Source organism: Manis javanica, chromosome 7, assembly GCF_040802235.1.
Source record: "Manis javanica isolate MJ-LG chromosome 7, MJ_LKY, whole genome shotgun sequence".
In the NCBI taxonomy this organism is placed as follows: domain Eukaryota; kingdom Metazoa; phylum Chordata; class Mammalia; order Pholidota; family Manidae; genus Manis; species Manis javanica.
In genome coordinates, this window is record NC_133162.1 from 24,184,545 (window position 1) to 24,206,787 (window position 22,243).

The following is a 22,243-nucleotide window of genomic DNA, read 5'->3' on the forward strand; positions in this document are numbered from 1 at the left end:
CGATGCTGCCCAGTGTCTGCTGAATCTTGCATGAATATATCAATGACAAAAAGAAGTTATTTTTAGCATAAATGAAGTCATATGGTTTGTGAAATGTTTGAAGAGAAAAATAATCCACCCCGAGGGGGGGGAAAGTATGTATATGTGTTGATGGAAATATTTTAAACCCACCCAAAGGAGGGGTTTGCATGCTGACAGACACCCACCCCCTCCAATTTACCAGTGAAAACTCCATTCCTGTGTATGGTGACTACAGATGGTTAGGAACACTAACAAGCTGCTCAGATCAGAAGAACTGTAGGACTACAAGCGTTAAAAAAATGTAACTAGGACCAAAAATAGCTGTAAAATATTCTTATGCAGGACAATCTAGTTTCAAAGAACCTTAATAAGACACTGTTCCCAAAGTAGATTAAGAAATAACTTTATTTTTTGTTTATCAATCCCATGATTGAAAAGACATGTTGCTCCCAAAGACAAGAGGCATAATCTAAAAGAAAATTCTTTCTGAAAATTTGGTTTGTGAAGTTATTATGCTGCAAATCAAGAGAAGGATCACGAAAAGCTGCTGCCAACATTTAAAACTGGTAAAAATATTCTATCCCAAGCTTAGCAGAAATTTTAAAGCTGTATCAAAACCATGTCAGCCACAGAATAACAATAACAATTAAGGCATTAACTGTAGTGCCTTCAACTTAAGAAAAGCATTTAAAATATCCCATTTCCCAGAAAAGAATGATTTATTTAATTCAAAGACTATTAGAATTGGAACTAAATAACTCTCTTCTTCCACCTTGGTTCTAGGCTTTCCTTTAATCAACAATATCTCTAGCTAATCATTTAACAGAATTTGGCTTCTCAGAAGAGTCTTTGTCATTTAAGCACAGTGTGGAATGGGGAAAGTGTGTAGTTACAAGGGAACTAGAAGAGTACAAAAGACAGTCACTTCTGAAACTCGCTGATGCTCAAGAAATCAGAGACCCTCCATTAGGGTGGGTCTCATATGCCTGAGGGCTTTGTGCTTGAGGAAACACTACTTAAGAGGTAGCTCTGGTTCTAGTTTATATTTAATTACAGTTTGCTGTATCCTGTCATAGGTAAGTTCTAATAGTTTCAGCAAAGTATAAGCACTCTAAATTTCCTCCTTACCCACCCTATAGATGCCCCTTTGAGAAGGTAAGAAAAAGCTTAATTGTGACTATAATTTAGAATAGCAGCTAATTCAGCAATTCACACCCAACTATGGATTGACAGGACTAAGAAAGGCAACCTGGTGCAACCAGTTCTATGAACTAGACCTGCAGAAGTGTGGCAGTCTGGTGTATTCACAGCACGCAGGGAGAAGAGGGGAGGCAGAATAATTAGGGTGCACGTATGGAGAATTTCTTTTATGCATTTCACAGCACATTCTGCCACAGCAACAAAACCACCAAATCAGGAATGGGTTTGACTGTAGTCTTTGATTTCAAAGAAGCTTGTGCCCCTCCCCTACTCTTACTTACACTTCATGCAAGACAGAAAGAGCACTATTACTATTTGAATATAGGACCTAATGAGTAGTAGGCAGGGATGGGAACAATAACATAATCTGGATGGCATGTTCTATGACATAATGGCATAGTCTATAACATGAGACTTTTTAAAAGATTTATGTAACTGTGAGTATTAAAACTAAAGCTTCACCTCTACATATGTATCATTTTGTAGTCCTGTACCCTCATGACTATGGTCATTGAAAGAGAACTCAAGCATTAACACTGAATACAAAGAGCAATTTTAAGGGAGATGTGAGAGTTGCTAATAAACTTACCAAAGTGTCAACTGTTCTACTCTGAGCCTCTTCCCTTTATCCAATACTCTGAATGTCAAACTGAAGGGAATTAAAAGAACCAAATATTCAGATCAAATCAATTATGTGCCACAAATTATTTAGCATACAGATATTATTTAAAGGATACTGAAAAAATGTCCACTGCCCAAAGTATTAATTTCAAAAAGCCAATAAACTGAAAATCTAAGGTGAAAGTGGTATGCAACCTTTCTCCTCTCCCTCTTCAAATAAGTAATTAAATATATGGGTAACATTACACTGTCATATTTATCATAACAATATAAACAATTTCAATCATTCCTGAATATTACTTTATAAAGATATATATATTTTAAAAGGCTTTCAAAACATTTTTCAACCCAGCATTTCAGAATAAAGCATTAGAAGTTTTGTATACAGTAACACATTCATGTGATAAGTATATGAATTTACAACCATACATTATATTTTTATATATATATATATATATATATATGTATGTATGTATGTATATATATTTATATAAAAAACAAACCTGGCCGGAAGTGAAGGCTACCTACAAAGATGTCTAAGTAAATTATGCTTGTCAAAACAATTACAAAATTGAAAACACTCATGCATTTTTAAATCATCTAAACCACTGACAAAATAAGGTTCAGCATCTGAAGTTTTCAAATTAACTACAAGAAAGTGCTACAGATATTTACATTTTCTTAAAATGAATCAGTGTTCCCACAAAGTTGCATTAAAATTTTTCACTAGCCTCAAATGTAATACAACTAAAAACTGAAACTTCTACAGTTTGGTACCCAGCATTCTCAAAAGAGAATAGGGTATAAACAGCAGACACAAGCATCATTTACACTGTGCTGTCTCACACAGAAAAGTACAGTTCATAATACTGTTTGACCTGACACGTGCTTGAAATTCTAAGCCTCGAGAGGGACTAGAAGTGAACATTTCATTAATAATTACACATATCAGCAACCACACGATAAGGGCTTCAGGCTTTTCCCATCCAAATCAAAGTAAATAATTTAAACATGGAACAAATTAAAACCAAAATACGAGTGACTTTATTTCAAAATAACAAAAGTCATTTCTGACATTTGCCTAAATATTTAGATTCCTTTTAAAAAAATATTGTGAAAAAATGCTTCATTTAAGGTTAATTTCAGAAAATACACTTATATATATAACGCAGAGCCTGTAGCCCTCTGACAGAGTTTTAAACAGAATTTGCTAAGATGCGAGAAGTCATTTAATCAACTCAGGTATTATTTTAGGAAATAGGCTGGGATGGCTAAATCTGTATTTCTTTTAATTTGGTGAGTTTTACTTTTCCAATTTGGACATCTAAAAAGCTACCTTTTTTTTTCATCTCTCCAACTTTGTAAACTATATATTTTAAGATGAAAATTTCTACCAAATGCTAATTGGAATAAGATTTAAAAACAATAATATTTAATGCTAAGGATGTTTTGTCCCTTGAATCAAAAAAGAAAATCTATATTTTGTACTCAATTGAAATTTAGTGTTTTTAAGAACTATTTTAATAATACTAGCACCCTTATTTTATTTCATACTTAGGTAATTATTTTAGAAAGGGTATTGAAATAATTTTTCTCTTTTAAAAGTTTGTTACTATTTAAAGATGAAACAGATTTATTTACTGCATCAATATATTTTGCACAACTCATAACTTTTCCATGAGAATTGATTCCAAATCTCCACAGCAGAGTTTCACTATAGAATTTGCGCATCATTGAGAAATCAGGTCAGGTAAAAAGATATTTACTGACACTTAGTAACATAACAGTGTTCTTTTAAATAACTTTAAACATTTTATCTCTTAACAGTTTTTCAGGTAACAGTGTGTAAAGAACACCAATCTTAAGACTAATATACAAAATCACCTTAGGGAATTACTACAAGATGCTACTCTGTCCACATAGCCTAGCATCTCTTACTTTGTCTCCCTTCATCTTTGCTAAACAAATAGGACAAAGAACACCTAGAAGGTGAGGCAGGTGATTGTCTTTGAGAGCTCTCTTATATAGACTGTGGCAGATGAAGAGAACACAGATGAAGAGAACAGACAGACATATTTAAAAAGTCAAACCCAACACCAGAATGCTCCCCTTTGTTATGATCCAGTGGAATGCAAGCTAGGAATAGGATAGAATTTGGAAATCCGGCTCTGTGTTGATGGGTTAAGGCATTCAGACTCCCCGGTCATTTTAAAGAACACTTCCTGCTCCTGCAGTTTCCTGGCAAACTCTTCTTCCAGTGTCTTAAAAAGGAAGGGAAAACGAAATTACATGCCAGTATTACAAAAAGAATTTACCCTGACAGCCAAGATATGGCTATTTGCCCAAACACTTTCTTTGTATGTTATCCTACAGAAGACCAGGCTGCTCAACAGTTAGGACCATAGACTGCACAGCCCTAAGTTCAAGTCTGGACTGAGGAATATGAATGGATGGCTTGGGTCAATTACTTAACTTCTCTGTATTACAGAATCATTTCATTGTTCTACTCTAAAACAGAGATACTGCCACCGACCTCACTGATTGCTGTGAGAGGACTGAATGTGATAATGATGTACTCACCACACCCTAGGCACTCAATAGATAGCACCTACTAACTATTTTCTCTCTCTTCCATTTCCTATTTTTTAGTTTGATTATTGAAGTGCATTTCATTTCTTTCACACTGGACTATAAGCTGTTGAAGGTAAGACCTAAATCGGACTTATCATTACATCCCCACCATATAGTTCAAAGAGAGTGCCTGATAAATATCTTAAGTATCAATGACTTTGTGGACAAATGATTCAGAGGTAAGTGCTGCTGAAGAGGTACTAACAAAGTACAGGAGAAGATGGAGGGATACAGGAAGGTTCCTTGACGAGGTGCAACATGAGTTTAGTATTGAAGGAAAGATAAGAATTTGATAGATGGGATGGGGAAAGCATGCCAGACACAATGCACAAGGGCAGGAAGCTGCAGAACTGCTGTGAGCAATGGCAGTTCTACTTGACACCATAACACGCACTGGAACAAAGTGGTGAGTGGGAGATGAAGCTAGAAGGATGATTATGGCCAATGTGTGGCCCTATGCAATCTTCAAGTCAAAATGAGGCATTTATATTTTATTCTAATGGAACTGAAGAGTTATCAACACTATGACAGTCTCAGAGATGTCCTTAAGGATAAATACTCTGGTGATGGCAGGCAAATAGGAAGAAAGGACAGGAAAGTAGAGATCAGAAGGCCTATTAAGGACATTACTGAACAATTTTAAGTAGTAGGATGAAAGTAATAGGAAAGATAAATATTATGAAAATAGAGTCAAACTTATTTGTCATCTCACTGAATGTGGGCTATGATGGAAATACTGACATGTAGGCTAGAAGCCTCTTCCTAAGAGAAGTTGGAACATCTGATGATAGATGGGACTGGACAGAGGGGAAAAGTTGAGGCGATGAAGGTAACAGGATGTTGGGTTTAGTTTTATCTCCACTGAGTTTACAATCATTAGTTAACATTCAACAGGTATGTACTGGCCATTTACAATGTGCCAGGAACTGTTCTAAAAGCTGGATATGTATCAGTGAACAAAAAGAGAATGTCCCTACTTCCAAGGAGTTTACATTCTTGTGGGAGAAGACAAACAATAAACAAATGTGTCTGTGGTGATGAATGTTATGAAGAAAAACAAAGGTGAGGAGATAGAGGGTGTTTGAAGTGGACATGGAGGCTATTTTATACACAGTGACCAAAAAAGGAAACTTGGATGAGATGATTTGGAACAGAGGCCTGAATGAAATGAGGAGGAATGGAACAACCAGGTAGAAAATGGGAGCTTAAAGCATGAAGCTATAATAATAAAATAATAAACAATAATAGCAATACCAATGATTCATTGAAATCTGATCACAGCTCAAGAACTGGGATAAGTACTATACACACACACCAATCCTTTTAACTTCTTAGCAACCCCAGTTAGGTGGGTAGTATATCTTCATTTTACAAATGAGGAAAACTGGGCTTAGAAATGTTAAGTGACAAAACTAATCAGTGGCAGCAGAGATTTGAGCCCAGATCTGTATGACTTAAGAATTGGTGCTCTCTCCAACTCTTACTACATAAGTTTTAGAGTTGTCCTTAAATATGCAACAATTGAAGCCATGACTAGCTAAAAAGCATCAAGAAAGGGAACAGAGCTAAAGGTGTAAAACTGGGAAATGTCTACATCTCAGGTGCCTGGAAGACAAAGAAAAAAGTGATAACAAGCACAAAGAAAAAAGAGAGTTATGTCATAAAAGCCAGGTGAGAACGAATTTTAAGATTTTTAACAAGAAATGTTAGATAATACCATTGGATTTGATTAAATTCACTTGTGGCCACTGTCAACACGCTCACTGGGGAGTCTGAGGTAAAATCTTGACTGCAAAGAGTTAAAAGAAATTGGAGGAAGGGGCTTCTCTTTGTTCACCCTTCCGTACCTTTTGATTTCTAAATTATATGAATTTATTACCTATTCAAATATTTAACAATAAATAAAATTTGAATTAAAAAGCCACACTATCAACTGACTTGGTCATTTCTCTTCCTCTAGAAACCTTTAGCACATAGCAGGTGCTAATACATTATATCCTTGATTGATTGATTGGATAAATGGAAGAAAGGAATGGTTGAAATATACGGCAGGCAGAAAGCCCAAGAGAAAATAAAGGTGTAAGTTTGAGATTCAGCGAAGGGAGAGATTCATAGTGATAGCAAAAACAGAGTTGCAATGGCTGACCAACTGGACCAGGCTAGCAGTGAGTCAGGTGCAAAAAAGGAAGATAGCTGGCTGGCTGGCTGACTGCAGGTAGGAAAACCATTCCTATTTTACTAGCTGTCAATTTAACACAGAATACAAGGGCCTTGTAATCTGGCTCTAATCTAAACTGTCAACACTTCTTCTCTCCCTCTCTAAGGTCTACACAAAGGCACACACTCCCTCTAAATGTTCCAGAGAGCTACGGGAGTCCTGTACACATCATTTTCACTCATTCTCTTTGTACTTACATTGCCCTTTCCTACCAATCTGTCTGTCTGTCTGCCTAGCAAGTTCTACTTATCCTTCAAGCCTCACATGGCCTACAAGGCCTACATCTCCTCTAAAGCTTCTCTGCCTTCCCCAGGCAAATTTAAGCAATCCTCCTCCTTTGCTTGTACATTGTGATTCTCTGCCCTGTATCCTGCACTTGCCTCCTTCAGAGCAATGATCCTACAGACCTGTTAACTAGACTCTAAACCTTGAATCTTGATTCTAAACCCCTTGGGGGGGCAGAAACTTTGTCTCTTCGTCTCTGTATCTCCTGCATCTGACACTGTACCTGCTACATATTCGGAAAAGAGCCAACAGCTGGGTGGATGGGTGGATGGATAAACGTAAATATATTTTAACTAAAGTTTTAAAAATTACCTTTTTCCTAGGTCTCAATTTCTCTCTCCATTCCTTTAATTCTTGGCTGTGTTCCTCATCTAACTCCTTTAGTTTCTGAGTCTCATGCTCAACCAATAGATGGCATTTTTCATTCTGAAAACAAAGTTCAGATTAAAAAATTTTAGATCAACTATGCAATTTTTCATGAATACTTATCTTCCAAAATACTAAAGTATTCATCAAACATCAAGCTATTTCTGATGTCCAAATTCTTCTCAAAAAACCAAGGACCAAGAATTAGGAAATAAGTCACAGGTTCATTTTTGTAAGTTTAGAAGCTAGATATGTGTTTACTTACCATATGAAAAGAACTTAAATACAAAGAATTAGTTTGATCTTGTTTTTCCTTTGTAAGAGGGTTTGCTCACAAAAATTATGTTTCAGAGGGCAGCTTGTATGCACTTTACCCGTTGGTACCAGAATGTGGCATTAGGAACTAGTCTACTCTAATAAATCAAGCAAATATGTAGACTACACATAATGTATACGCTACTTTAAAATTTTAAACATTTTAAGCTATGTACTAGATGGGCTGCATACTACTGGTAAGGCCCCCAAACAGTCCTCTTCAATATACTCTGTAAATTTCTTAGGAGAAAAATTCTTAGAAGAATTTAGATAAAATTCTTAGGAGAAAACAAAATATATTCAGTTTATCACGTTTCAAAAACTTAGAATAAAATGAACTATTTCTCCCTAAATGAAAAGAAATTTCAAATTCAGAATCTGGTAAGAAAACTATCTACATTATTTTGAAAACTTTGTATTCTTTGCAAAATATACTAAAAATGTTGAATATCACTTTTGAAAGATGAAACTTCTTCAGTTATAATTTAGCTTCATGTTTATATTGATCATGGTTATATAAAATCTAAACTAGTGTCTATGATATTAAATTGATTTTCTTTGTGTCTATACCGGAAATGAAACTTTTAAATCCCAGCATTGTTACGAGTAAAGGGCAGTTTACTTTGATGAGCTATGGTTTTCTCAACACCAGACACCTGGGCTTGCCCATCTAGGACCAGCTTTGTTTTCATGCTTCTCCATCTGACCTGCAGCTGATGCAGTTCTCGGACATTGGCTTCACACTGCAACTGAAGATCCCGCATTTGATTTTCATGTTTTTGATGCTGAGCCATTCTCTCATTTTTCTGCCTCTTTTCTTCTTGAGCTGCAAACTGTTAAGAAAAACAAATGATAAATATGACTAACAAGGAATGTAATTTCTGCGTCTTCCAAAGGTGTGATTAAGGAATTTATTAAAACTTAAAGTACAATAAACTAAAGCTGCAAGTAATAAGATGCTGTGACTCATGGTTTCCGTGGCGAGTGGGGACTTCTGATTAAAACCTCAGTCCTCCTATCTGCTCAGTCGCCTCAGTTAATTTGCATGTGGGACATGTGACTATAAAAGTATAGTGAAGCCATTATGTTTTGGCATGAAAAGCTGTCCAAGTTGCCTTATTCCCAGGGCTGATCTAGGGACCTAATCTAGCCCAGGATCTGGTGTGGAGGCATGGTAGGGTGGACTTTGCTCTCCGTGGCCATCACCCTAGAAGACTAAGTTGGTATATGCCATTTATTCAGCCTCAGCCCATACAGCCGAAGTAAACATCAACAAGCTCAAGGTGGCTCTAACTGTTTACAACACAATTATGTGGCGCTTCTAAAGGTTATTCAAATTTTTTAAATCTAAAAGGGAAGAGAGCAATTTGCTTATTTACCTGTTTAATTTTGTCACGATCCTGATCTGGTGTGGCTGTTGAGTTAATTCTCAAACTTTTCTTAAACATGGCCATTCGAGTCTTGGCTTCACTGCGCTGAATCTTAGGCAGTCTTGCTCTTTCTTGAGTCTGTCTGTTTTTCAATTCCTCAATAAGTCGTTGATTGTACCGCTGCATTTGTTCTGTTTCCTAAGTTTTAAACAAAAACTTGTGATGTAGATACAATGTGATACTCAGTACCTACATGCATGCTCAAAGGTTTCACTTTGTTATTCCCAAAATTATACTCTTTCCCTTTTTACATGCCAACAAGCAAATTTTAGGCAAAAAATAATTTGTAAGAAAAATAAAGCTATGATTAATAAGATTCTCATATTGAAATTCTCTCCTACTAAGTACAGGGAGTTCACATATTTAAGACTGAACTACAAATGGAGCCACAATAGCTACTTTGAGATAAGATGAAGATTACAATGTTCAAGAGGGCTTTAAGCATCATAATTAAGTCACCTTCCTTGGAATTTGCAGAAAAGAAGTTTGCAATCATGATCAAGATACAATTTATTACTCCAAACTTCATAAAAGAAAGAATGGAAATCTAAATTCATTCTCTAAGAAATATGTTTCAAAAATGAATAGCTCTGAAAACTTTAAAATGAAATTTTCCTTTCATTAACCTTCTCATGGCGCTTAAGCAACTGATGTCTTTGCATGAAATACTGATCTTTAAGTTGCTGTTTTAGCAGCTGGTGTTTTTCTTGTAAGTGTCGTTCTTCAAGCTCCCAAATTGCAGCTTCTCGTGCTAGAAGAAGAAAACAATTTTCAAAATGTCACTTTGTTCTTACTACTAATATACTCTAGTGTTCATTTTAATATTTACATACAAGTGTTGTAAATACAATAACCTATACACACACTGACCTTCTAAGCTATAAATTAAATATTATCAATGTAAAGATAATATCTATTACCACTTTCCGCTCTGTTCTAATGCCTTATAAACAGAGAATGCCCCACCCCAACACCAAAATTCCATTTAATCATCTTAATGAGAAAGAAAAAAATTTAAACTATTTGTTAGGGGAAATAAGTGCTTAAAATCCCATTCTATCATGTAGCCAATTAAACAATTATATAGACAAATTACAGATAATTATATATATAAATTATATAGCCAACAATTGTAAGACATAATGAGTATATTTCTACCATCATCTGGACAAAACAAAGCTTTAAGGATTATATATTGATGTTCAATTTCACTGTCATAAAAGAATTCTATACCTTACAGTATTTAATTTTATGGGTTTTCTTCCTCTACTGACCTCAACTTTATCTTTCCCTCTACCACTCTAGCAAAGGAAAACATTCAAATAATTTCCAAGGTATGCCTCAGCAATGTTTTTGAGACACCATCTTTTCACATATGCTGCATAACTTCACATACCTCTCATGAGCTGTTGTTTGTTATTCAGGCATTCTCTTTCAATATTGGCTAACTCTGCTTTCTGCTGTTGGATGATCTTTTTCAGAGAGCCATCTAACTCCTGTTGCTGCTTCTGAACAAACTCTTGTTCCTATTAGACACAGTTAACCATGAGTTAATAAGTATCTACTGATCAAAACATCCATTCATCTACATGATTGTACAAATTAGTGACTTAACAAAATTTCTAAACCAAGTTTGCAAAGTTAGCTGGATTTAAAAATCACCAAAAAAACATATTGTACATATAAATGTATTAGTCACTCAATTCAAGCACAGAAAAAAAGTATTAGAATATGTAATATTCTAAACTAAGTATTAAGAATAATACACCCAAAAGAAGTTTATAACCCATTCATAATTAAAATGCCTAACTCACAGATATCTTTGGGAAACTAATAAATTTATCATTTCTAAAACAGATTATTCATTCCACTATGGTGCGTATAAAACAAGAATAAACAAGAAATGCCTTTCAGGAAGAAAGGCAATAGAGCAAATAAGTAAAACAGATACCAGAATTTTAAATGCTCTGTTTTTCTAAGAAATAGTTAGGAAGAAATGTCATGGCTACACTAACAGACAGACAGTTCCACTATCTGTAGCCTATGCCTAAAAAGAAAAATCATCTAAGGACTTAATGAGAAATAGTAAATTGTTGGAGAAATATCAACTAGGAATAGGAATATTTTATATAAACAAAATGCCTTATAACCAGAGAATTCTACCAATGTTTGGGATTCACTCATTCACTCAATAAGTATTTACTGAGTACATACTATTTGCCTGGATGCCAAAAAAATTTATTACTGTGTAAGGAAAATAAATGTTAAAGTGACTTAGATCTTTATGGTAGATCATACATTTACAGAAGGAATTATATCCAAACTGTAGGAATGTAAACTTCGCCAGTAAATGTTTGCTCTCCACCCTTCTCTTGGAAGTTACGGCTGTAACTGATCAATCTGAATGAGGATTTAGTGATTCAGGGTTGAAGCAGAATTTCACCTATAATCCCTCCTCTTTCACGTCCAAGAGAAGATAAAACCCCAAGATCATTTTGGAACTATTCTTTAGACCTCAGACTGAGTGTGACAGACCTGGATCACTACCAGCCTGGCCTTAAATGCACAGAGGGAGTCTAGCAGTGTTCCTCAAGATGCTTGCCTTACCACTGTGTCTCTGGAGGTGAGAAACAGGTCTTACCATTCACGATGTCCTATTAAAGTACTGGAGTGACAGGTTCTGCTGTCTCATCTGCATCACAATTTGTATTTTAGCATAAGTACACATACACAGTAACACAAAGCCTAATCATTGCCTCTGTTAAGTACAACTGTCAACTTGACTACAGTCACCAATATAACTTTATCACAAAAAAAGGAAATTCTCAATGAACATTTAAATTTAACTATCTAGAATGAGTCCTTTATTTATTTTAAAGTTTTATTTAAAGAGACGCAAAATCTCCAGGCCTATCTTTTAGGTAGTTTTAACCAAGAAAATTAAGTTGTTCAGGGTTCTCTTTTTCCTACAATAAATGCTTTTGTAATAAAAATTTAATTGCTTTTGTAATTTCATTGTAAAATTTCTATATGCAAGCTTGTTTAATAAACTTCACATACCCTGCAGATATATCCAACAGTTTTCTTTTGTTCAATATTTTTACCATTAGTTTGCATAAACTATTTTTTTAAATATCTGAGTGGACAGAAAAAATTGGTTCAAATTAACTAGCATAAATAAGTATTATATTTATATATACATAAATACTAATATTCATTTACAAAGAAATCAAGTAAAAAAGTACAAAATAGGGAGAAAAAATATGTGAAAATTAAAAAGGTAAATATAAGTCAGTGCCACTAAAAATATGAATGCAGTTTCCTGTCAATGCAATTTTTGGTCATATTACAATTATATATTTATAACTAGAGTAAGCAAGATAAAAGTTAAGTTTACAGAAAACTCCATACTAAGTGCTCCATACTAAGTGCTAGGCACTGTTAGTAGTTATACGATTACTAAAATTAATGAAAGACAGCATTGCCTTCAGTGAGCTTCTTCACTCAGTTGGTCCCAAATTGGTTTTGTCTGTCAGTTTACCTAAAAAAAACCCAGTGGACCCCTCCTCTTACTATCACACTTTCAAAAGTTCAAAAGTAAACCACAGAAAACTCAAAGCTAGGAATAAAAAGGATCCAGAAACCATGCCACACAATGAGTGACTGAAAGAACTACAGAAGCAGGCCCTGAAGCAGCTAATATATAAGGGGAAAAGAGATCTGAGATTTAGATAGAAGCCGGAAGAACTAGCACTGTGGTGCTCCAAAGAATAAAACTGGGATTGACGAGTCAAGGTAGACAATGTATGGAAATGCATCTTAACACTCACGGTTAGCAAAGACATCAGCTGCCTTACAGAGCTATGGACTTAAACAACTAAGTAGATCTGGGTGATTTCATAATGCTAAATGATTTTTTATATTAAAGCCAAAAATTACCTGAAAGGTCCCTTACCTACTAATTAATATATTACTTCAAAAGAAATGAAATTTTAATATTATTGAGCTTTCATTAATTTCCTAACTTCAAAAGCCAAGTATAATATATTCACAATTAGAATGTGTAATTAGCAATTATTCTTAGGATCTTGAAGTGATCTTACATTCCAAGAAGATTACCCCAATTACATTCATTAAAAAAAAAAACAATGGATTTGATCATTATGAGTAACAAATAGTTTTTAAATGGTCACATAAATTGTAAAACCATTGCCCTACAAATGAGAGCCAAGTTTAAATTCCAATAAGAAATTTTATCATATTATTCAGGTAACTGTGAACATTAAAACAACTTTGAGTTCTAGAAAATTATAAGGGTTATGGTATATTGGGCTATTTGCACAGGATTTGATCATGTTAACTCAAAAGAAAAGCTAAAAAATGGTAATGATCAGAAAAGAGATTGTATTTCATAATTTCACCCTCTCATTAAAAAAAAATGTTTTCTTTACTCTTTTAGAAAACTATATAGTCCAACAGCTGCCAATAAAAAAGTCTAATTTCAGGAGAGGGGAACAGAGAGGTTGACTCAAGCTGTATTCTATCTACTCCAGTTGTGTATATCAAACATTACAAATAAAAATTATAGTGTTAAATGAGCGTATCACTTCTCTATAGAAACTGTGAGAAAGAATACAGCCTAGAGTTCTAGACTTAATTAAAAATTATTGCAAGAAGAATAGCAATTCATTATGAACAACTTGAACAGTGACAATCAGAGTTAAATGGCACTAAAATCACTTTTAATATAGCTTTTCTGACCATACCCATAATTAAAACATCTACATAAACATATTTGCAATCAAAATGTCACTTCACACAAAGGTAAAAATCTAATCACAGCATTCAATTTCTCACATGTGCAAAGCTTATAAAAAATACTATTGGGAAGATATTTTTTGAAAGAGACGAAAATCTCAAAATTTGTGGTAGGTAGATAGAAAAAAGAACACTATATTCAAAGTGTTCTAGTTCCAGGTTTACCACTAATGTCTTTTGTGACTTAAGGCAGATCACTTATTCTTCTGTGCCTCAATTTCTTCATCTGTAAAATGGGTGCATTCCATCCCTATTAGGGTGGCAACAGTTGAAAATCAAATGTGAAAACTCTGAAGAATAATGTACCATATATAGTTCATGTCAGGTTATTACTACTATTGTCACTGCTGACATTATCATCTATCAATCTTCTAGATTTTCACAAATGAAGCTAACAATGAAAAGGCACATGTGAGTCAAAGAAAAAGCAGATAAAACAGGAAAAGGCATCCTCCTACGGGACACGGGACTTACATCCTGCATTTGGGCGTTGAAGACTGCACAAGATGACAACTGAAAAGACTGAATCATGACCTGAGCAACACCCTGTGGATCAGAATACAATACACCTCCCAGGTGAGAATACAGCTGAATGGCTTTTTGTAAATGGAAAGAATAATTACACAAATATTGAGTTTCTTGAGGCCTGGAACAAGTCACTTAATAGAGGGTCTTTCTCAGCTGTAAAATGAAGGATTTAAACTAGATCAGTGATTCCCAAACTCAAGTTGCTGTTTTTTAAACCAGTCAAACCCTCTTTTAAAAACCTGACCTAAAAGTTTGTAAAATTTAGAAAGAACATGAAAAATAGTACTGCTTTTTAGATGAAGTGGAAGCAGGGGCCTGAAGACCCAGAGTCCTCATATTTTGAAGGATTCTTGACGTGCTTGTTCCAAATGCAAGACCTCCTGGGAGTACAGTTTGAAAACCACTAGACTAGATGATCACATTCTTCCTCCATGTCTATATAGCTATCATGTATAAATTCTCCAAAAAAGTTTGAAATAGACTCTTTAAAGTTATCAAACTTTAGCACCTTCCTCAAAAGCAGTCACTAAAGAGAAATTATTTGTGTATTTTTTAGATTACTAAATTCATTAACTTCACAGAAAGAAACTTACTACTACTATCAGTTTTATTTGGAAATTACAGGCTAGCCCCCAAAGTTTTATTAAACAATAGATCACTTAATTCATTCAACACTAAATTCTCAATTTTGACTCTAGAGTCTGATATATTACCTTTGGGAATAAAAAAAGTCTGTATTTCTTTATAAGGCAAAACCATATTGTTAATATATGGTATGAAATCCAAATTATCCAAAAAATCCTCTTCATCTATTAAAAAGCCATGGCCAACAACTACTGGACTAAGTTGATAAGAGTTTAGATTAGACACAGAAAGGGTAGCTTAAACATTGGAGGCAATACAGGTATGGTGGTTCAATGTATGAATTATGGAACCAAACTTGCCTGGATGAGAATTCTGGCTCTACCACTAACTACTTACGTGATCTAGGGAGAATCACTCAACCTTCCTGGGCTTTATTCCCCTACCTACAGAATGGAGGTAGTAACAGTAACTACGTGAGGTTAAATGAGGTCATGCAAGTGAAGCATTTATTAGTACTTGACACATGGTAAATGTTGTTTGCTATTATCACCTTAAACAGTAATCCCCACACCAGGCCAAGACAAAATTTTTCACTGGCTCACAGCAAAACAACAACAAAAACAACTAAATTTATTCAAATAGGCTAGTTTTATAAAAATTTTTAATTCTAAGATATTTTCCTTATTTTTCATGGTGTTAAAATATTCTCCCCTTTGAAATGATGGGGACAAGTAAATGCCAGTTTTAAAATATCCTTACTTGGAAATGGACTAATAGTTACCAAAGTGAAAGGGCCTGGGGAGGATGGGTGGGAAGGAAGGGATAAGGGGAATAAGTGGCATTACAGTTAGCATAGATAACGTAGGGAGGGTACAGGGAAGGCCGTATAGCACAGAGAAGACAAGTAGTGACTCTACAGCATCTTACTATGCTGATGGACAGTGATTGTAATGGAGTATGAGGGGAATCTAGTAATCACAATGTTGCTCATGTAATTGTATATCAATGATACCAAAATCTTTAAAAATTTGTTAGAAAAAAAATAATAAAATTATAAATAAATAAATAAATAAATAAAATATCCTTACTTAGAAAAAACAAAAATTTTTAGTGATACTCCATTTGTCATGGTCCCCAATGGTTTTTGTTTTTTTCTGTTCCTTTTCTTTGATCTGTAAAATTCAAAAGTCTGGGAACCACTTTTTAAATCACATAAAACCACATCTTCAAATAATTCAAAACAATAATTAATATGTAGTCTATGTCTCTTTTTCCTTTCATTGACATATGACACTACAAATTGAGCTCACTTCTCTCTTTGTGGCTAACTGCAAACTTAATTAAAAGAAAGATGATTCCTAGTGTAAAGGACCATGTAGAATCATGTGATAATTCTTGAAAAATCTGTTGAGAATACTAATTTATCTTATTTTGTAAAAGAATTTACCCATCTTAATTGGCTCAGCCTTATCATAAGTTAGCATTGAGTTTATTTAGGTAAAAATAGTCTATAGCTGCTGGATTCTGAATCAAAAAGAAAACATGCTTAATATTTAAAATCTGTTTTTAAGTTGTTTATATTGTTGAGTGAATGTTTTATCTACCATTTGACATTACCATTTACCATTTTTCTTTTCATTTTGAACTTAATAGGAATAATGCCTTTTTTTTTTTGTATCATTAATCTACAATTACATGAGGAGCATTATGTTTACTAGGTTCCCTCCTTCACCAAGTCCTCCCCACAGGAATAATGGCTTCTTAACTGGCATTTTTTCCTAATATACAAGACTTATATACTCACCCTCTACATTTTTCCATCCTAAAAGTTTTCTATCAAATATTGACACTACTACTTAGAAATATAAGGTTCCATCATAATTAAAACAAGTATACAGTGGATTATACATTAACATTTATTTCAATTGGAGTCACCTTTCCAAACATTCCTCTTAATTTCATAGTTGCAACTTAAAGGTCACCATTACTGTGAATTTAGTACTACATAAGAAATGCCCTGGGAACCTTTGTATAAGGAGAGTCAATATCACATAAGCACAGTTGGTATTTACCCTTTGGACCACGGCTTACTGGCTTAGAGTAATGCCGCTTCCTGGTTTTAGTAGCATGAAGCTGCTGCTGTTACCTGAGCATGCTGGCTTTGTGCAAGCTCCTCTTTCCTGCGTTTCATGAGCTCTTTCCTCAACTCTTTGGGTGCTTTCTCCACTTCATTTATAACCTACAGTGTATAAGCATGCAGGAGGTGGGGAAATAATACTTTCTCCACAGCAAGCATTTATGAGAGCAGACAAGCTACAAGTTAAATATTAAAGCTGTTAAAAAGTTCCTTTCAACATGCATTAGCATAGATGTTAGTTTGGCGAAAAAGAATGAAAGGATAAAACATGCTTCATCTCAGTGCAGAATGGGACATTACACCATACAAAGGTTAATCAGTTGCTTAATTATCCTTATATATCATTCTCTTTTAAAGATCCAAAGACAATTAGTAATAATTACTAGCAGCACTAATGCTGAACTAAGTGTGGTAAACTCAACTAACCTTCTTGAAAGATTATAAAATTATAAACATACCTATTAACAGCATTTGAAATTTTGAACATTAGGGAAAGCTAATGGCATTTACAAAAGTGCTAAATTTCATAATTGGCTTGGTAAAACCAAAGAAATAATTCTGAATGAAATCCACTTAATGAGACCAAAAGAAAAACAAAAGGGAGAGTAAGCCTTAGAAGACACAAAAGAGAAATAAATGGATACTATTTTTTTCATAAAACACACCATTTTATACATGATGTGAAAAAATGAATACATCTGATGACTTTGTAAAAAACAGTAATTTTTAGAAATGGTAGTGGATTAGAATAATATTCTCCTCTGCCGACAATTTAAGCCAAACTTAATTGTCAGCTTTAAAATCAGTAATATAAGCACTCATAAAATAACAGTTTAGTATGCTGAGATTTACTATGCCAGGTAAAGTATGTTCTAAAACTAAAAATATTTTAGAGCTTCTTCTTTTTTAATCATTTCAGAATCCAAGACATGTATTCAACCTAACACTAGATCTGTAATCTAACTATGAAAAGCAATCATGTGTTTAAAAGAAGCAGCAACAAAAGCAACCAGATTCCAAATCACCACATGCTATTGATGGTCCATGAAAGAGACGAATTCTGATTGAACAGTGTATTTGCAATTTCCCATCAGTAATCCCTCATGAAACCAAATCACCATTCAAAGAATGAGACTCCCCAAATGCAAGAGGTTTAGCAACAAGGGAAAAAATATAAAATTATTTAGAATATGCTCACCATGACCTCAAACATGTTCACTGTCTAAAACCCTCCTACCCCCAAACAGTAACAGTAATGAAGTACTTTTACATATTTAGGATTAAGTCATATATTTCTGTAAAAATTTTTAATTTAATCTGATATTTAAAAAATAACCTCTCAATAAGAAGTACCCATGGTTTCAAGAAAATTAACATAGAGCTTCAATAAAGTTATACATCATGGTACATAGAACAATTCCATATAAAATATTAAACAGTAACAATGTTTATAAATGGTAGCCGCAGCAAATAAAATTATACACAATTTTGTTTATCTTTACCTAAAGAAATCATAGATGCATTATACTTACTAATGTTCAATTCTATCCTTTTTACAGTAGATCCTGAAGTTCAACAATATGATGTTCAACTTTCTGCATAATTTAAGTGTTAAAGTTAATGAAGCTAGGTATTTGAGATGTGCAACAAAAGTGAAAGTTTTGGTTGAAATGTTTTTGTTCCAATCCTAATAGGACCAATTACAGTTATTGTCGCTGAGGTCTTATATATCATGAAAAGGTAAATCTCCTCCTACACTAAAGGTACAAAATAAATCATAAAATTATCTCTGAAAACAGCTAATATGTAAAGCTCTCTTAGTTTTATTTTAATTTGGGGAGAAAAAGACCACTGATATAATATGTAAGTCCTCTTTCCAAATAAATAACAATCTTTCATAATAAATAATACCACAAATTGATTACATAACAATATGAAAGTGTTAGGAAAAATGAAAATTTCTGTTCAATTGACTTTATAGGTATTTTCCACCTGTAATTCTTCAAAGTATCTCACAATTTGATTAACTCAGAGATACTATTTCAAATTTCAGGTTACTCAACTTTTGTTTTGGCACAATGCCCAAGGAAGGCAATCAAACTAATCAAGAAAAAAATTTTAAGTATGAATTAAATGTTTCAAATAAATAATAACATAATTTATTGTTGCCACCTATAAACACAACACAGTTAAATTTTCTTAAAAAAGTATTTATAAGACCTTAAATATTGCATTAATAAAGGAATGACCAATTGGAAGGAAAGTGGATTTGATTCATTTGAATAGTTGGTTAAGGTTTAGCTGGACATTTAATGATAGTTGGTAAACTTGAACAGGCCATCAAAACCTCTTCTACTCCAGTTTTTTTGGCAGTAAAACTGGTAACACCTGACCTTACTATCACCCTACATGACCATTAGGAAGACCAGAAAAAAGAATGAATGAGTGTTATTTAACCACCAAGCATTGTCCCTAATTCTTTAGATGGTCTGCAGTGTACATTTAAAAAACAGCTTTAGAAATTAAAAATAGTAGTTACACTTACCTCCTTCTTTCGATTCTTTAACATATTCTGAAATTTGGACAACTCTTTCTCCTGTTCCCCTTTAATGCGTTTTGCTTCATCTCGCAAGCGATTTGTGTGTTCTTGTTCTAGACGTTCAATAGTCTGTTTCTGCTGTTTTTCTAGATTCTCAATTTCTTGATCATATTGTCGCTTTTTGCTCTGTAAAATAACATAGCTCAAGATCATTTAACTTTTCCACCACTGATATTAACTCATAATAAAGATGTTTACTAAGAGCACATTAACTAGCATTTAAATTTAGTGATGTGATACAGCTTTATAATACCGAACAAGTCAAATGCACTAAAATAAATTTTTCAAAAAGATGAGCACTTTTTTCCTACAACGGAAAATAATTTTTTCTATTATACAAATAGAATGTTCAAAATTTTTAGACAATCCAGAAGAATATCCAGTTGATATGAAATACTAAGGAAACATATCATATTCAATAAAATTTTTTAGAACAAAGGCCTTACTGAAGACTACTTTATGAGATACCATTACTTATCACTTTTCAGACTTACCCTTCCTTACTAAGATTCTTAAATGTCCTCTTTCACTGAAACCAATCTTCTGAAAGTATAATATGCTCTTTCAACAAAAAATTTCTGCTTATATATAGGAGATTTAAATATTTTAAAAGGGTGGTTTCTTCAAAACAAGTAAAAAAGCAAAACACTTCAGGAAATATTTGTGGGGAAAAGAATGCAGTTTTTATAAGGTCCTGAAATAAGTACTATAAAAATAAGTACTATAAAAAACATTCAAGAACAAAAGTTCCTTATTTTCTTAGGAATTCTCAGTTATGATCCAACAAATATAATTAGTAATAGCACGCTTAACACAAAATGATCCTTACCACTTATAGTTACAAGAACAGCAAAAGAACTATACTCAAACATGAATATGTAACATTTTAAGTGATCTTTTTTCTAACCCACATTAAGCTAGATGTTCAACATAAGTCATTAAAATTTTGTATCACATTATTAATTCCTTTCCCAACTTTGGACACAAAGTAAAAATTGAAAGACTCAGTAACAATTATCTTGACTAGTCAGCATTAATTTCTCTAGCCTCTGTAAATAAGGATGTGTGTTGTGGAAAAGCCACCAAGAAGTTCTAATACTCAGCCAGGTTTTATGGCAACTGCTCTAGACTGGCTTAAAATCTTCGATTCTAAATGAGAGGTCAAATTTTAACAGTGAAACATTATTCAGCAATAGGCATACCTAAAACTTTGTAAACCATCTACAAGTTTCATGTGATTCCAGGTTTTCAAGATAGATTTTAATCAAAGAAAAATGAAGACTCTCGCCACACTGTAAGTTAGTGATGACAGGAAGACTGCGATGGGAAGATCCTTTCAGGCAAAGGGCCAGAGAAAAAGGGCATCCAGACCACCTAAGAGATAAAGGCCAGGAAGACATCACATGGCCAGAGAAACCTAATAATCAGAGAACAAGTTCTAAAACCAGCTAGAACAGTCTTTTTTTTTTTTCCAATGAGAATTCTCTTTAATGGGGAATTTTATGAAGACCACATAACAGCTTGGTTCAGACTGACCTCACACAGTGGTGGAAGAACTACATACAGTTAGAACAGTTTTTTTTAAGCACCAAATTTCATTATCAACAAAATGGTATAAAAATCTAAGACTTACCATCATTTCTTGCTCAAAGCGCCGGAAAATTTGTTCTCGTTGTTGTTGCAGTTTGCTATTAAGCTGTTGTTGGGCTCTTTGCTCTTCTTTTTGAAGAAATCTTAATTCCCGAAGTTCCTGACGTCTGATAAAATGTAATAGCAATAATAAAGATAGAAAATTTACAACTTTGAAGTAATGCTTTAAATTTTTTTTTAATTTTTTCAAATGGAAAATAAAATAATAGAAAACTAGCCAAAACTTTGCTTTTGTTTCTTAATTCTTCATACTTCACAGAGACTGAAAATAAGTCACAAATCCAGTTTTAATGATGTTTTTTTTACTCACCTAAGAAATCTCAGTTCTTCAGTTTTGGAATCACTATCTGTAACTATCTTTGATGTTGTTACACTCACTTCTACACCATCAACAACAAATTTGCGTGTTTTCTTCAATGTTTTCTTTTGTCTTCTTGTTTCCTGAGTGAGAATTTATTTTAGTTAGGCTTTATGTGGGGAATACTAGGAAAAGAGAACACTTTCTTCTTAAAAACAAAAAAAACTGAATAGCCATGAAGACCACTTATACAAAGTATGAATATAAAGCACTGTGGAAGTTTTATCATCTTAAACCCCATCTGACTTTCATATAACTTTACAGTTGAAATAAAATTTTTTTCCAGGGAAATTATGCATTTTGATGTCCATGTATAATTTTTATGATAATACATCATAATCAGGCACAAGTGATAATGAGCAATTCACATAAAAATTTACCAATGCAACTTTTACATATTAACCATTTTTTCTTCTTCCTCTTTTTACCTTTTAAGGTTCTCAGATAACTCTGCTTTTCAGTTTTAGAAATGCTGACAGAA

At 33.6% G+C, this 22,243-nt stretch overlaps 1 protein-coding gene and 1 long non-coding RNA gene across 3 annotated transcripts in view; one reads left to right on the plus strand and one right to left on the minus strand.

The window, feature by feature from the left end:
- Positions 1-408: 408 nt before the first annotated feature.
- The window catches only part of SLK (STE20 like kinase), a 53,037-nt gene continuing 31,202 nt past the window's right edge, over positions 409-22,243 (minus strand). The window contains exons 11-20 of one of the 2 annotated variants that reach the window (XM_037001348.2): positions 21,715-21,845; positions 21,388-21,511; positions 19,701-19,880; positions 17,165-17,257; positions 10,484-10,613; positions 9,714-9,838; positions 9,037-9,225; positions 8,365-8,490; positions 7,289-7,402; positions 409-4,103 (exon numbers count right to left, since the gene is read on the minus strand). In XM_037001348.2, coding sequence (XP_036857243.2) covers positions 3,957-4,103; positions 7,289-7,402; positions 8,365-8,490; positions 9,037-9,225; positions 9,714-9,838; positions 10,484-10,613; positions 17,165-17,257; positions 19,701-19,880; positions 21,388-21,511; positions 21,715-21,845 — 1,359 coding nt within the window. In that variant the 3' untranslated portion in view covers positions 409-3,956. The remainder of the gene's footprint in view (positions 4,104-7,288; positions 7,403-8,364; positions 8,491-9,036; positions 9,226-9,713; positions 9,839-10,483; positions 10,614-17,164; positions 17,258-19,700; positions 19,881-21,387; positions 21,512-21,714; positions 21,846-22,243) is intronic. The other variant, XM_017671594.3, reaches the window with a different exon arrangement.
- On the plus strand, positions 4,100-21,381 carry LOC118968897 (uncharacterized). Its single transcript, XR_005056756.2, has 3 exons — positions 4,100-4,546; positions 14,281-14,481; positions 20,999-21,381. It is a non-coding gene; the product is annotated as an uncharacterized lncRNA (long non-coding RNA).